Here is a 17,500-nt window from a genome sequence, read left to right on the forward strand (position 1 = left end):
GACCTGCAGTGTCATTCCAGTCACGGACAACACTGGTCAGACCACATATATAATGGGGCGTGTCCACGCTGTGAGGGGCTGCCATTAGTCTTCATGCTCGTGCCGTCCCTTTTCCAGTCCAGACTGAGTCGCCATATCAATCAGACGTCCAAATGGACCGCAAGGCCAGGAAGCGAGCACTAAAAGAACTAACGGACGTAAATCCACACCGGCTCTCAGACGGAGGGTCGGCTTGGAAAGAGGCATATTTCAACGGCGGAGCGGCAACCACGCCCTGTATGAACCCGCCGGTGAAACAGCTGCCAGACACAACAAGTGGCCCATGACGACGCTCTGAACGACCGCCGGTTTTACACAGATGTGTTCGGCCCTGCTCCGTTAGGCCGGCCGGTCGTTAACTGACAGCACAGCCGGAGCAACCTTGAGGAGAGGAAGGGATGTTGTACTGCCGACGAGTTAATGATCTTTACAAATATAACAAAAGACCCAACATGGTAGCCTATAGCCTACAGTAGCCTATATTAGCTGCTAATGACGTTGTGTAAATGGACAGAAAGCCTCGTAGCTAGGCTACCTCTTAAGGAATTAATTCCAAGCAAAATTTCACGAGCAAAGAAAAGGCTATGAGTGTCACCGAGGCTCACAAAAAATGCTAGCGGAGCTACATTAAGACCTTTTTCCTCTTGTTATCCGTGAACACGTCTAAGCGCCGCTCTAAAGGTCATCGCAACAGCTTAGTCCTATTATCTCAATTTAAACCGACACAACGTGTCACTTTTGGCCGCTTCCCGTGGGGAAAACGGAGAAAGTCGCACCCCAACCGTAACCTAACGCCTTAAAGTGGGGTTATTCCTCGTGCGGCTCGTCGTCAATTACAGCAGAGACAAGCCACATAAACTCAGGCCTAATTGTTCTGTACACCATGAACCGTCTCTTCTCTCACTTCTCCTCTCTATAACTGACTGTTGTTTTTCCCTAGTGGGGGGAGAGAGAGAGGGGTGCGGGGGGAGAAAGATAGGCCAAAGAGAGAGAGGGGTATAGGGGAGGTCTATAAAAAGAGAAGTGATAGTCACCTCCATCACTCTTCAGTGCGGATATGGTGTAACCAGGCTGGTTGTCATGGTATCCAAATGTCGACAGCACACCTGCCCTCGGAGACGGAACCTTTGACCTCCACCTGTCTGAGAGACGATTACTATGCCGACACCAGAGACTGGCTGTCCACACACACACCCAGACACACAAACACCCACACACACACAGACACACACACACACAGACACACACCCCCCCAGACACACACACACATACGTGCACTCCACAATACAGGGATATTCTGGTAGAAACACACAAACACACATATTGTACAGTCACATGGAGACAGCAGCTGCACACACACGCACGCATACACAGGCACACACACACACACAGTGGCTCAGCCCTGGGCTGGTTTTCTAAATGTTCCTGGTAGATTCCAATAAAGAAAGATCAGCATGTAATCTCATCCCTACTATACACCCTGCGGTTTTCACTCTCCTTACACCTTAAACTCTCTCCCTCCTCTCTCTTTCCTCTCTCCCTCACCCCTCCCTCCCCCTCCCTCACCCCTCCCTCTGCCTCACCCCTCCCTCTCCCTCACCCCTCCCTCTGCCTCACCCCTCCCTCTGCCTCACCCCTCCCTCTGCCTCACCCCTCCCTCTCCCTCACCCCTCCCTCTGCCTCACCCCTCCCTCTCCCTATTCTTCCCTCTTCCCCCATCTCACCGCTAATGAAAGTAAAGATCGGTCATTAGGCTGATGAGTAAATGTTAGACACCTGCAGCTTTCTGCATTTCGGGCACCTCTGGGTGTGTGTGTGTCTGAGAGAGAGAGAGAGAGAGAGAGAGAGAGAGAGAGAGAGAGAGAGAGAGAGAGAGAGAGAGAGAGAGAGAGAGAGAGAGAGAGAGAGAGAGTGTGAGAGAGTCAGAAATAGAGTGACTGACTGTATTATTGTATAGAAGAGAGCGGAGGAGTAATAGAAGCACATGCCCTCCATCCAGTGTGATTACACTACATGTGTGTGTGTGTGTGTGTGTGTGCGTGTGTGCATGTGTGTGTGTGTGTGTCCTTTAACCATTACCTGTGAGAGGCCTGTACAGGTCAGCAGTCCTCCCAGGTCCCACACAGCTATCCCAGAGTGCACCTCTCCACCTCTGACGAGCCTCTTGGCTGTAATAGAAGACCTCTTCACACCTGTAGTCTGGGTGACCCTATAGTGTGGTGACTCACATCTACACACACACACATATATACTTTCTCACACACACACACACACATCTACACGTCCTCACACACAAACACAAGACTACACGCACACACATGCACTCACAAAAAAACTACACACACACACAGGCTCACACACACATCTACACACACAGCTGTTAAGTGGTTGGCTGCAGTGTTGGCAGGTAGAACAGGAGTCAGTGTTAGTCAGCAGTGAGCAGCAAGCCAAGCTAGTGGTTCTGCACCACTCAGTTGAACAAAGCTAAGTGATTGGTCCACGCTCACAGATCGCCGGGCAATCTGGTGATATACATCAAACACCAGACCTGTCAACCTGAAACAGCACTACTCCACTTTCTTAAAAGTGGAGTCTGTCTCTCTCTCTCTCTCTCTCTCTCTCTCTCTCTCTCTCTCTCTCTCTCTCTCTCTCTCTCTCTCTCTGTCTCTGTCTCTGTCTCTGTCTCTCTCTCTCTCTCTCTGTCTCTGTCTCTGTCTCTCTCTCTCTCTCTCTCTCTCTGTCTCTCTCTCTCTCTCGTTAGAGGGGGGTGGGTGGTCTGGACTGGGTTAGAGGGGGAGGGTGATCTGGGCTGGGTTAGAGGGGGTAGGTGGGGGCTGGTGCTGGGCTGGTATGGAGGAGGGCTGGGCTGATGTTGTAAACACAGTCAGGGGGTCATCCCTGTGGTCAAACCATCTGGTGGCACTGACACAGAAGGTCATAGATGTAACCTCCATTGTACTGGTGTGTGTGAGTGTGTGTCTCCCTGAGTCACCATGAGGTAAACAAAAATGATTTTGTTGTGATCTCAGACCCACTCATTCACATCCTCTTTATCAGCAACACACATTTTTCAGTCGTCATCAGTGCTTTACTTCCCCCTAGTGGCACACTGCAGTACTTTGTTGTTTTTCGGTAAACAAGCAATAGTGCCAACTGAGAACAATGTTTTGTTTGTGGGTCTCGGGTGCAGACACACACACACACACACTTCTCTTTATCTCTCTCCTCCGAATCTCCAACTCATTCGCTATCGAGCAATCCCTCTCCCATTATATCTCCCACAAACACAAGTAGACACACAAAAAGACACACACACACACACACACACACACTAGCAGATATATAAACTCTTTGTCCCTTAAACCCTGCTTGTTTCCCTAGCTTGAGTCACACACACACACACACAGATGCACACACGCGCAGATAAACAGATGAAACGCAGTAGCAGTCTAACATATGCTAATATATGCAGTTCTCATTGGACAGCAGCGTTCAAAAGGTCACCTTGGTACTGCTTAAATCAGTGTGTGTGTGTGTGTGTTTGTTTTGTGCCACGTGTGTGTCTTTCCAAGTTTACTCATGGGTTAGTGAACTTTCTTAACTGTTATTTTTTCGGGGTCCACGTTTTTCTTTTTACCACAATCCAGTGCTTCTGTATGGTTGGCTTGACTGTTGCATGATGCGTTCCTCGCCAGGGTAACCGATGTCAAGGTGTGTCAGAAGCCCACTGTCATAGCAACACCATGCCGGAGCGGGCCAGGATGCAGGGATAGAGGGATGGAGAGAAGAGAGAGGAAGAGAGGCAGGAGAATAGAGGGAATGAGAGAGAGAGGGGGGGGGAGAAGGGAGATGAGGTTAAGTAGATCAATAGATTAGTTAAGTAGTTAATCAATCAATCCGCTGATTTTTCTGAAAAACATGAATAGATGATAAATATGATTAAATAAAAACATACGTTCAGATTATAACTGCCACACTGCTTTTTACTGTTTCTCTATAACTCCTACTTTATGTCAAGGTATCAGTCCGAGATGTGATAGATGAGTGTGTGAGTGTGTGAGTGTGTGTGCGTGTGTGAGTGTGTGTGTGAGTGTGTGAGTGATGGATAGGCTCCTGTCGACTGGGAGATGACCCACTTCATTCACCAGAGGATGAGAGAGAGAAAGAGAGAGAAAGGGAGACACAGGTATGCATCATCTTTCCTTCCTGCATTCTTCAATATACAGTCTCTCCCTCCCTCTCCCTCTCCCCCTCCCTCCTCTCTCTCCCCCCCTCCCCCTCCCCCCTCCCTCCACCCCCCCCTCTCTCCCCCCCTCCCCCTCCCCCCCTCCCTCCCTCTCCCCCCTCCCTCCCTCCCTCCCTCCATCTCCCCCCTCCCTCCCTCTTTGCTTGACGACAACGTCGTGATCACACTTCACCATCACAAATACTCATCAGCACATTCCACCCACTGCAGGCTGAACACACACACACAACTCTCTCTCTCTCCATCTCTCACGCACGCACAACACACTTCTCTCTCTTTCTCTCTCGCACACACAACTCTCTCTCTCTCTCACACACACACCAAGTAAACACTTACACACACTGCTTATAGCATTGTTGTGTGCTAACACTGTAAGTGTGCCTTCTAATTGTGTGTAAATGCTAGGTCACATGGTGTGTGTTGAGATTGGTCCATCACCATTTGATGATAACCTGGGGTCACCTGTGCTTCTCCTGACTGAAGCAAAACACTAACAAGCAGGTACCTACATCGTTACTGCAAGTGTCGCCTTGGCAACTGTCATCGAGTATGGAGCAACATCCCTATCAAAGTTTAATTCCCTCCAGCCCCCCCCCCCCCACCCCACCCTACCCAACCCAACCCTCCCCAAACACACACACACTCCCCTCCCTCCCTCCCTCTTTCCAGGTGAGTTGGGATGACTGCCAAGCCACCAGTGTACCAGGAAGACCATATCTTGTGTGTGTTGTGTGTGTGTGTGTGTGTGTGTGTGTGTGTGTGTGTGTGTGTGTGTGTAGGTTCCTGGTGTGTCCAACAGCTGATCTGATTCATAAATGATTAGACCACAAAACGGTTTCATAACAGTCAACAGGATGACAAGTCAGGTATACTGCCCCCCTGTGGCTGAAACAAGCTACAACAACCACATACCACGAGCTCCTTCAGGAAAGATAATTTGTGGTGGTATTATTATGTATTATATGATTGGGATGAATCCACAAATGTAAATGCTTCAGTTGTTGTGGTGTTGGTTCACATGGTTTCTAGATGATTCTGCAGAGTGATTAGATGCATTAATATGCAAATAAAAGATTAATTTAAGGCCAGAATTAACTATCACAAAAACCCTGTCTCTGGCCGTGCCACACAAAGCTGTCAGCTAACATCTATTCACTAAATCATATCATCAGAACACAGGGAAGTGTGATGAGTAATCGTCATGGAAAATCCCCCTTACTGGATTATAAGAACAGACTGATTGCCATAAAAGGAGGGACTCTCTCACTCTTACTGCATGTATTGAATGTTTTTGCCAATAAAAGCCTTTAAAACGTTTGAATTGTCTATCATTGTTTTCAAGTACACCACAGAAACATGTGGAAAATAAAGGTAAGGCTGTAAACTTTGCAAAACACAAAAATATGTCACTGCTAATACTTCTAGCCATGACTGTACACAACCACATTCAAGCACACACACCCCCCCCCCCCCCGACACACAACCCCCCCCCCCCCCCCCCCCCGACACACAACCACACCAACCAGAAGGCTTGTGAAACCACAATGTGTCACCGAAGCTGACTGTGTACACATTTCACTATAGAGGGCTCCACAAAAAACTTCCTCTTCTAAGAAATATCTCTGCTGAACTATTTTAAATAGGTTTCCGTAATCAGCAACGAAGAACCGTCACTTTATGCTGCATGCTTGATTAAAGCATCCTTCATCTCTCTCTCTCATGATTCTATCTTTTCTTCATACCATTCTTTCTCTCTCATCCCAATTTTCTTTCCCTCGCGCCATTTCTCTTAGTAGACATGCGTTTTGCATTTCATCTCCTTTCAACCAAACATACTGCAGCATTTCATGGCCTCTCTACTAAACATACTTCCTCTTTTTTCCCTCACCAGTTAAACTGTAACTCAGCAGTTTCATAACTGCAGTCTTAATGGCTCAACTCTTAGAGCACAAAACTGTGTGCGGGCAGTGTAACTGAATAAAACAGAATGTTTATTTGGCTAAAATCACTGAATTACTGTCAAAGCTGTTCACTTGTGATCCCTGATTATACTTACTACATGCAGTACTTCGCTTTGGTTCAAAACGATTGATAATCGAATCAAATGTTTAACTGAATGGTATTCCACTTCTGAGTTACTGTACTTCCTTTCAAGAAGTAGATCAAATGATGCATGTAGGTATATGTGTGTGTGTGTTTCAGTATGCTTGCCCAGGCACGGGTTTGTATTTCTGCTCGGTGTGTGTGTTCATGTGTCTGTATTTGCATGTGTGTGTGTGTGTACCTCTACCCACATTTGCATGTGTAGCTGACGTTCGACCACAGGGTGACAACAGAGATCAGTTTTGCGCAAGTGCAACAGCAGCTTCACATCCTGACAGATGAAACAGGGTTTGGTCGTCCGTGGAGAGATCGTGTGGGTGTGCAGACTGTTGGCGTCTAATAGGTAGGTGAGACAGCGTCTTTGGGGGTGAAGTTAGTTTGAAAGGTGGCTTAAGTGTTTTACTCTTTATAAATGTTTTGAGTTTATCGGTCAAAGGATGTTGTAACACTCGCAACAGGCTGGAAGTGCTACTGTACTGCTCTCTCTCTCTTTACATTTACATTTAGTCATTTAGCAGACGCTCTTATCCAGAGCGACTTACAGTAAGTACAGGGACATTCCCCGAGGCAAGTAGGGTGAAGTGCCTGCCCAAGGACACAACGTCATTTGGCACGGCCGGGAATCGATCTGGCAACCTTCAGATTAATAGCCTGATTCCTAACCGCTCAGCTACCTGACTCCCATACTTTATTTATCTTTCTTTTTCTCCTCCCTTTGTACTTCCATCCCCTCACTATGTCATTTCCTCTCTTTTTTTCATCCTTCCATCCACCTTTACTCACTTCTATCACATCTCTCCACCCAACTCCCCTGTCTCTCTCTCCCTGACTCGCCCTTTTCTCCTACCTCTCTCTATTTCTACCCCCTCTCCTCTCTCCCCCACCTCCCTCTCCCCCACCTCTCTCTCCCGCCACCTCTCTCTCCCCCACCTCTCTCTACCTCCACCTCTCTCTCCCGCCACCTCTCTCTCCCCCCACCTCTCTCTCCCGCCACCTCTCTCTCCCCCACCTCTCTCTACCTCCACCTCTCTCTCCCGCCACCTCTCTCTCCCCCACCTCTCTCTACCTCCACCACTCTCTCACCCCACCTCTCTCTACCTCCCCTCTCTCTCCCGCCACCTCTCTCTCCCCCCACCTCTCTCTCCCGCCACCTCTCTCTCCCCCACCTCTCTCTCCCCCACCTCTCTCTCCCCCACCTCTCTCTACCTCCACCTCTCTCCCTTCCACTCTAGAATGGAGGCTGTGGGAAGTTTGAATACACAGCCACGGCCGACGAGAGCTGAGCTTCAAAAAGGGAGATCAGTTGAGGGTAACGTTCAACACACTCTCCTAGTACACACACACACACCGATACTACACACACAAAACAAACTATTGTCTGATAACATCGTTATAGTTCCAGACTTTTCATTCCTCTTAATTTGTTATTGTCTAGATGACTTCCACTAGCAAGCAACTTACTGTAGGCCCACATGCTACATTTCCTAATAGGACCATGCAATGCTACTGTATCCTAGTGTTGCTATATTTTCTAACTGTATCATACTACACTAAAGTGAAGAAATTCTGTTCCCAGGGTCCTATGTTAACCAGCTCTGCATAGCCCATGATGGGAACCTGAAAAAGATGATCCCAACCTCTGTATTTGTTTAGTTTAATATGACATGGACTATTGTGGAAACTTGTCAAAGGGGTTTAGTGTTCCCCAGCATTGCCACATGGCTCTCAATAGCATGAGAATACCAATAACCCTAACCATTGGTTTGCTGTGTTAGGCATTTTTAAGCCTTAGTTCCATTAAAAACGAGGTAAACATTTATGACATGTCTCAAGACGAAACAGGTCAAATTTGACCCCAAGACAATAAGCCATGCTACATTTGACTGAATCATGCTAACAACAATCATGCTACAGAAACTGAAGGACAATGCTAACTTAACTCATGTTAATTGTATCATCCTAACAGTATGGTACTAACTGTTTGACAATGCTAACTTAACTCATGCTAATTGTATCATGCTAACAGTATGGTGCTAACTGTTTGACAATGCTAACTTAACTCGTGCTAATAGTATCATGCTAACAGTATGGCGCTAACTGTCTGTGGTGCCATTGTAACGGCCTCATGCTAGCCTGTCTCATCCTGCAGATACTGGGAACCACTGATGAGTGGTTCAAAGCTGAGATGTGCGGAAGAGAGGGCTTCGTACCCATGAACTACATAGACATACATCTTCCAAGGTACTGTAAATATGACATCATCCCCCAACTTCCTCTACGGAAACCCTTATCTCCCCATTCTAACCAACTTCCCTCCCCTTCCCTCTCCCCTCCTCCACCCTCTCCCCCTCCCCCTCCCCCTCCGCCGTCCCCGTCCATTCTCTCTCTCCCATTTCAACCCCCCTGTCCTCTGTTTCTATCTGGTCCTCCACTCCTCTCCTTCTCCCTTCCCTGCCTTCGTTCCCTCCACCCTCTCCTCCATCTACCTCTCCTCTCCTCCACCCTCTCCTCCTCTACCCTCTCTCTCCCTCCACCCCCTCTCTCTCCCTCCACCCTCTCCTCCCTCCTCCCTCTACCCCCACCCTCTCTCTCCCTCCACCCTCTCCTCCCTCCCCAGCTGGTACCAGGAGAACGCCAGCCGGGCGGAGGCCCAGGACAGCCTGATGCCCAAACCTCTGGGCTCCTTCCTCATCAGGGGCAGCCAGAGCACTCCGGGAGACTTCTCCATCTCTGTCAGGTGTGTGTGTGTGTGTGTGTGCGTGCGTGCGTGTGTGTGTGCGTGTGCGTGTGTGTGTGTGTGCGTGTGTGTGCCAGGATATATGCGCATAAAATCGGCAAGAAAACCCATGAAACTATCCCACACCACCTTACTCTTTCCTGCCCCTCCTTCTGTCTCTCTAACCTCCGTCTCCCTCTCCTTCCCTCTCTTCTCTCTCTCTAACCTCCCTCTTCCTTTCCTTCCCTCTCTTCTCTCTCTCTAACCTCCCTCTTCCTTTCCTTCCCTCTCTTCTCTCTCTCTAACCTCCCTCTTCCTCTCCTTCCCTATCTCTAACCTCCCTCTCCTTCCCTCTCTCTTTCCTGCCTCTCCCTCTGTCTCTCTTCTCTTTCTCTAACCTCCCTCTCATTCCCTCTCTCTTCTCTCTCTCTAACCTCCCTCTCCTTCCCTCTCTCTCTTTCCTGCCCCTCCCTCTGTCTCTCTACCCCGTCTTGTCTCTCCCCGTCTCTCTCCTCTCTCCCTCCGTATCTCAGACACGAGGCTGATGTTCAGCACTTTAAGGTGAAGATGGACAGCAGGGGCAGTATTATGTGTGGACTGACAAGTTCCCCTCGCTGAATAAGGTCAGTGTTCGGTTCACTTTGGAGTTGTTGTCATTGGTATTGTATTCTCACAGTTAGGTCTCTGTTCCATTGCTATAATGCACTGTTATTGTTAATGGTGGTGGTATATTGAATTGCCTCTGGTTCAACCAATTTGGTTCAATCAGTCAGTTTAACAAGGTGTCATTTCCTCCCGCTTGTCTTCCTGACTCCACAGCAGATTCTAATCTCACTGTCCATCCGTCTAAACTTTGTATCCGTTTCACGTAAATGTGAGTTGTGCTTAAACGCTCTGAATAAAAGTTTGGTTTCTTTCCATGTGATTTAAACCAGCTGGTGGAGTTCTACAAGAAGAACTCCGTCTCGAAGACAAGCAGGATCTGGCTTCTGGAAATGGAACCACACCACCAAAGGGCCGCATCGCAGAGTCTACCCCCAATACCTAACCTGCGCCCAGCCCAAACTCTAGCCCCAATACCTAACCTGCGCCCAGCCCAAACTCTAGCCCCAATACCTAACCTGCGCCCAGCCCAAACTCTAGCCCCAATACCTAACCTGCGCCCAGCCCAAACTCTAGCCCCAATACCTAACCTGCACCCAGCCCAAACTCTAGCCCCAGCACCCTACCACCCCCCTGATCCTCTCCCACCTCCACAGGTAAGGAGTTTGAGTAGTGTATATGTGTGTGTTTGTGTGTGGTGTGTATCGTGTGTGTGTATCGTGTGTGCGTGTCCTCCTACACCTGTGTGTATCATGTATGTGTTTGGTGTGTTTGTATTGTGTGTGTGTGTGTATATCGTATTGTATCCTGTGTGTGTATCGAGTGTGTATCGCACCGTGTGTATGTGTACAGTGTGTGTGTGCACCGTGAGTGTGTGTACCGTGTGTGTACAGTGTGTACAGTGTGTGTGTACCATGTGTGTGTGTGTGTGTGTACCATGTGTGTACCGTGTGTGTGTGTATCGTACGTGTGTGCTCACGTCCATCCGTGTGTTCCAGCCCATGCCGTCGTCCCCCTCGGAGCAGGTGAGGGCTCTGTACAACTTTGTCGCCGAGGAGAGGGACGAGCTGGACTTCAGCGCCGGTGACATCATCGAGGTCCTGGAGCGCTCCGACGTGTCCTGGTGGACCGGAAGGCTCCGTGGACGCACCGGCCTCTTCCCCTCCAACTACACCACGCCTGTGTGAGGGAGGAGGACAGTGTTGTGTGTGTGTGGGGGGGGGGGGGGGGCGGGGGGGGGGGTGCGCGTGTGTGTGTGACAAGAGAGTGCTTTTCGGTTTGATATATTTTTCTTTTCTTTTCTAGTCAATCTCTTCTTTGAAATGTTATAGGATCGGTTGTGGGGAAGTTGTTATCGATGATTCCTTTTTTATTTAATTTTATTTCAGACACATAGGTCCACGACTAACGCATGCAGTTGTGGTCAGATGATACTGTGGTCAGTTCTAAGCTCAAAGTCACACTCTTACTGGTAACTCTGTCATGTTGTGAACCATTTTTTATACAAAATAGCCTATAATCTATATACTGTATCGTTTAAGGTATTGTAGACAACATTGTTGTAAAGTGAGGATTCCAGAAAATCATTTGTAACATCTTACATGAGATACATTTCTCAGTTTAACTAACGATCTACATGTAGCCTACAGGTACAGTACTTCTTTGCCAAATAAAAAATATTTTGTGTAGCCTGAGTCGCCGTCACCTACTCATAAAGGAAGACGTTTCTTTTTGCTTGTAACACGTATAGAATCTCAGAAACTTCGCCTGCCTTGTCTAAACTTGTCCCGCTTTAGTTTGAAAACCATGGAATTTTCCAGGAAAGCCGTGGCAACACAATTACCTTTGTCACCAGCACATACACAGCAACACAGAAGTTAAGCCAACTTTCCGTCACCTCAAGGTGTTTCTGATCCGACACGGACCCGCCTCTTATGAAAGGTAGAACACAGTTCTTCCTTTTACTTATGCTTATCAGTATACCTGTAACCAGCGTCACAGTCTGGAGGTGACTTGGAAGTCAGAGTTCGGGCTTCTAACGCGGCAGTGAGGTGGACCTGACAGCCATGGCCGAGTCCCAGATTATGTGCATGGAGGACGGCCAAATTAGCGCAAATGTTTCCGAGGACATACCGGCGTTCTACTACAGCGAGATACAGCGAGCAGCAGTCGAGGAACTTCTGAAGAACGGCGACGGCGCTTTCAAAACACGACTGAAAGATGACAAAGCCGTAGATTTCCTCTCAGCCCGTGAAATCAAAACGTTACGGGAGATGTTCAAAGCATACGAGATGGCAACGGTGGAGACGTCAGAGGCTGAGGAAAAGGCAAAGGCAAAGGCAGAGGCAGAGGCAAAGGCAGAAGCCAAGCCAGAGTCTTCAAACACAAACGATGCCAAGGCGGATTCCGGTGTCCATTCCACGTATTGGCCGCAGCTCTCGGACACAGAGGTACCGCCGCTGGACATTGGTTGGCCCAACAGCGGTTTCTTCAGAGGAGTCACGCGCGTGACAGTTCACACCCACCCACCCAAAGACAACGGACCTCACATTAAAGAAGTAGTCCGCCGACTCATCCAGGAAGCAAACAAGGTGAGGTTTATTCACTTGTATATAGCCTTTATGGTTGTTACACTTATATGTAGCCTACTAGAAATGGGCCTACTTTGAGTTTTGCCGAGTGTGTAACCTACAAGTTTTACTTGAACATGTTTTAAGTTTTACTTTAAAATCTTAAACGAGCTAGAGCTAGAAAAGAAAACGTACACACTCACGCAAAAGCACGCACACGTAATACAACTAAACAATGTGACAAGGTTCTAATGTGTGTGTGTGTGTGTGTGTGTGTGTGTGCGCGCGCGCGTGTCCATGCTTGGACCTGGCTGTGAAGGAGTTTCTCAGGGAAGTCCCCCCCCCCCCCCCCCCCCACACACACACACACACACACGCAACACACCCCTGCTGGTCACCATAGCGATGTCACAACGTGGCCTGCCTGTTTGAGTGGCCCTCAGCAGCACATAAGCACTCATGCCTTACCCAGTCTCCTGCTGGGTAACCCATTAGAGTTCTGTGGTGTTTGATCTGAGCCCAAGGTCAGTGCATCTCCTGCACAAAGTGTACAGTATGATATGTATTAAAGCTAACTTGTACACCCTTTATTTAACTCCCCCACCCTTCCACATCACCTGCAAATGGAGCATAATAACCGTTAAAACGATAACTATGTTTTTGAATAACTTATTCATGAAAGGTTCAAGTTTCTAGGTTCAACTGTTATCTTATAGAAAACAAAGACCTTTAGTGCAGCATGCTTGCGTGTATACACTTCATGATGGATGGACACGTTTGACAGTTCTCTGATTTAAATAGCAGCAGGGTATTTTCCCCTACGAGCAAACCTGTTTGTTAAGTACTTACTGAAGCTGTGTGTGTGTGTGTGTGTGTGTGTGTGTGTGTGTGTGTGTGTGTGTGTGTGCGCGCGCGTGTGTGTGCACGTGTGTGTGTGTGTGTGCGTGTGTGTGTGTGTGTGTGCGTGTGTGTGCATTCCTCAGTAGTTAATTGTTCTGGTGAAGTAGCACGCACATCATCACGACACAGCTGCTGTGTGCTACTCTTAACACGATCGTTGCAGAAACAATGAATACTTTCTCTATTGTGTGTGTGTGTGGCAAGATAAGACAACAGGCTTAGTTAGACGTTGACCTCTCCAGGTTAGTGACCTAGCCTTAGAAGATGTTGGTGTTACAGCGTATAGTGTAAAGTATATAGGACAGTAAATATACAGTGTAATCTTTTACATTTAGTCATTTAGCAGACGCTCTTATCCAGAGCAACTTACAATAAATAGGGTGAAGTGCCTTGCCCGTCTACGCGACGTCAATCGAACCGGCAACCTTCTGATTGATAGCCTGATTCCCTAACCGCTCAACGATATGACCCCCTAATCATCATTAATAATTAATAGTAATCATTAGAGGATTTGTACACTGAACACAAAACACTTCAATTAGTAGAAGAAAAAAGTAAAGAAGATTATTGGCAAAAAAAAAAACATTGATAAAAGTGGCACAACAGTTTGTTGGCAGGCACAAAGGATCACCACAGAGCATGTGCAGAATGAGATTACAAAGCTCTGTCTCTGATTGGAGCAATGCCCCCAGGTCTCCCTGTGGAATTCATGCTGTGGAATAACATGAACTCATGTGCATGTCTTGGCGAAGGAGAAAGTAGGCAAAAGGACTGTCACTGCTGGAATGTGTGTGTGTGTGTGTGTGTGTGTTTGTTTTGTGTGTGTGTTTTACCAGTGTGTGTGACTGGCAACATTATACATTTGTAGTTAGTTCAGAGAGACAGCAAGCACAGTCAGCACATACTACATTTACATTTAGTCATTTAGCAGACGCTCTTATCCAGAGCGACTTTCAGTAAGTACAGGGACATTCCCCCGAGGCAAGTAGGGTGAAGTGCCTTGCCCAAGGACACAACGTCAGTTGGCGTGACCGGGAATCGAACTGGCAGCCTTCGGATTACTAGTCCGACTCCCTCACCGCTCAGCCACCTGACTACTAAGAGAAGCACTTCACACATGAACCGCCTCAGAAGCGTCCTGGTCACACATGTTCTGGGAGTGGAGTCAGTTGACTGAGCGGTGAGGGAATGTCATGTAGGGAAGCCTTGAACCAATGAGAAGTGCTTTAAATGGCTTTAGCTCAGCAGTAGAGCACGTATACATTTAGCTTCTAAACTAACCCTCAGCATGTACGTTTTTACGAAATACATAGTTAATAGTTATAGATATTTTTATTCATAGGTATAGATTTTCTAATTTATAGTTACAGATGTTTTAATTTATAGGTATAGATGTTTTTATTTATAGTTATAGATTTTTTTTTTATAGTTATAGATGTATAGTATTGTTGGCTGCTGAAAAATCCACCTTTCTCTTACTAACTGTCAAGTGACAAACCTGACCTACAGTTTATCACTCTTCATTGCCAGGAAGGAATCTCCATCTCTCTGTGGTACAGGGAGTGGTAGCTAAGCGACAAAGAAAGAGAAAGAGAAACCAAAGGAAAACCGGTATTAGGAGATTTTTTGGAAAGGTTAAATGCAGGGAAGTTTTAGAAACTCATCAGGTTTTTTTGTTGTTTTTTTTCGTGGCTGGATTTCTCTCTGCTTTGTCGGGCTCTGTCAGATCACAGTTAGCGAGGGAGCGCGTGTGTGTGTGATTGTGTGCATGCGTCCATCTCTACGTCAGCTTGTAAACCTGTACACCACCCAGGGTGTTGAACGTCCTGATGGATTAGCTCCGCCCCTTAGTGCAGTTCGGAGGTGGTGTCAGAGCTAGAGCTGTATCATCGGTTAAAACAGGAAAATAACACGTTGTGAAAAAATCCACTGTCTGTCACTGTTGTTGAGGCGTTGTTGTCAATAAAGCTTCAAATGTAGGATTGAACCTCTCAACCATGCGGCGTTGCTAATGAAGTGATATTTGCCCTCCTCTCCAGGTGGTGGCGATAGTGATGGACCTGCTGACAGACATCCAGATCCTGCAGGACATCCTGGACGCCGCCTCCAAGCGCTCCGTCTCCGTCTACATCCTATTGGATGGCCGCGGCGTGCCTCACTTCCTGGACATGTGCAGTAGACTCCAGCTGAAACAGCAGCACCTCCAGGTAGGGGATCAGTGTGTGTGTGAGAGTCTGTTTTTGTGTTGTGGTGTTTTTGAAGCTGTGCTGTTTTGTGACAAAGTGTTTTAGTATATTTATGATATGTATCTGTGTGTGTGTGTGCGTGTGTGTGCGTGTGTGTGTGTGCAGAGTCTCCGTGTGCGTTCTCTACAGGGGACAGGGTTTGGACTGTCCTTTGGAAAGCTACCTGGCTCCATGTGCTGTAAATACATGCTGGTGGACGGAGACAAGGTCATGTTTGGGTCATACAGGTGAGGGCATTGTGTGTGTGTGTGTGTGTGTGTGTGAAACGAGTGAGAAGAAGAGGAAACGTGTGTGTCTTTGCCAGAGCGTATGCCTGCGTGTGTCATCCACTCCCTCTCTCCCGCGTCCCAGCTTCTCCTGGGCGTCCTCCCGCATGGACCGCAACATGATCACCGTGATGAGCGGCCAGGCGGTCGACGTGTTCGACCGCGACTTCCGCGAGCTCTACGCCGTCTCCGACCCTCTGGACCTCTACAGGGAGTTCCACATCCGGCCGGGCCCCGGCGCTGCCACCCTGGCGCGGGCGCGGGCCGAGACCAAACGCCCGCCGTTACCCGCAACCACCTCCCGCTTCCAGGTCTCCCTCGGAGACTCCCGGATGGCAGACTTGAAGGTCCCCGCTCACAAGTACCACAACCCCAAATACGCGCTGGTGTTCGGGGACATGCCGGGTCAGAAGACGCTCTCCCTGGCCGACCTGCCGGGCTTCGGGGAGGTCACGGGGGCGGGGAGTTCCCTGGGGGGCGGGGGGGGCGGAGGCGGGGAGTTCCCTGGGGGGGGGCGGGGGGGCGGAGGCGGCGGAGGGGAGCGGGGGGCAGCTGGACAGGCTGTCTCCTCTGCCATCGGACGACCGGAAGGTCGGGGGGTCGAAGAAGAGTTTCAGTTCGCTGAGAGGCAGGCTTTTCAGGGGCAGGGCGTCCAGTAAGAACTCTGTGGAGGGGAGTGGGGAGTCGGACGTGGAGAACAGCTTTGAGGTTGTGGTGAAGACGCCAGGGAAAGGGAGGAGTAAGAAGTTGTCAAAACAAGGAGCCAAGAGTGTCTCTCTACAGACCGTCAACAGCACGCACAACTCTGACGGTAAGTTGGGACGACTGTTCTGCTTGTTAGGAGTTACTGCTGTATGTGCTGTAGTATGTGCTGCATGTGCTGCGTAGCTACTTTACACTTTGTTCCTTCTTTTTCAACTCTCTCTTTCTTGTTCTCTCTATTTCCAATCTATCCTTCTCTCTCTCTCTCTCTCTCTCTCTCTCTCTCTCTCTCTCTCTCTCTCTCTCTCTTTCCCCAGGCGGGGGAAAAAAGCGGTCAAAGAAAGGATGTACACAATCCTGAGCAAAGCTGATTGGCTGATGAGTCCGGTTGTTCCTGGTAATTGGGCCAAACCCTGAGAGGGCCCTGGCAATACTGTATCACTCCACCAACGGCCTTCAACAACACCTGAAGAGGATACTGTGCAATACTGCTAATATCTTTATGAACCTGAAAATGTAATGTTTACAAATGAGCCTTAAACGTGTGTTTAAAGTGCCTTAATTGTGACAGGGGTAGACAACAGACCATAATTAAACTGACACATTAATATGGCACAAAAATATTGTGTATGTGAAGGAATTTAGTTATCCACGTGAATGCAATGAATTTCTGGGGTCTTGTAAAAATATCTATAATGTCTGTTCAGTCTACTGCGTGCATGACCTAGACAGGTCACGTTGTCCTATGTTTACGTCATGAGGATTATATACTGTGATGTGACGAGAAGCTCTGATAAAAAAAAAATGTTTTGAAAACTCTTTCCGGTGTCTTTTTTATGGCACGTTCAAGGGAGGTCGTGGGTCATGGACATTGTGATTATTGTCATGGAAACGTACTGCTTTTGTGGGATGACTGTGCCCCCTGCTGGGAGAAGGTATATGACAGTTCAGGGTTTGACCTGAAACCTTTTTTTTTCATCCTGGTGCCTTTCTGTGTCAGAGGGTGGAGCAAGAGCATGCTACGAATATGTGACAAGCCACTTCCTCCCTTTCTCTCCCTTTCTGTCCCCCGACCTCCCCCCCTCTTCCTGTCAATGGTGTGTTTCAGG

At 48.3% G+C, this 17,500-nt stretch overlaps 1 protein-coding gene and 1 pseudogene across 1 annotated transcript; both read left to right on the top strand.

The window, feature by feature from the left end:
• Positions 1-7,620: 7,620 nt before the first annotated feature.
• On the top strand, positions 7,621-10,912 carry LOC136939887 (GRB2-related adapter protein 2-like; annotated as a pseudogene).
• A 693-nt stretch (positions 10,913-11,605) lies between these two features.
• LOC136939884 (protein FAM83F-like) lies at positions 11,606-16,982 on the top strand. Its single transcript, XM_067232230.1, has 6 exons — positions 11,606-12,298; positions 15,217-15,384; positions 15,529-15,650; positions 15,775-16,147; positions 16,182-16,500; positions 16,963-16,982. The coding sequence occupies exons 1-6, from the start codon at positions 11,774-11,776 to the stop codon at positions 16,980-16,982; spliced, it is 1,527 nt and encodes a 508-aa protein (XP_067088331.1). The 5' UTR covers positions 11,606-11,773.
• The last annotated feature ends 518 nt before the right edge of the window (positions 16,983-17,500 follow it).

Source organism: Osmerus mordax, unplaced genomic scaffold, assembly GCF_038355195.1.
Source record: "Osmerus mordax isolate fOsmMor3 unplaced genomic scaffold, fOsmMor3.pri Scaffold_38, whole genome shotgun sequence".
Taxonomy (NCBI): domain Eukaryota; kingdom Metazoa; phylum Chordata; class Actinopteri; order Osmeriformes; family Osmeridae; genus Osmerus; species Osmerus mordax.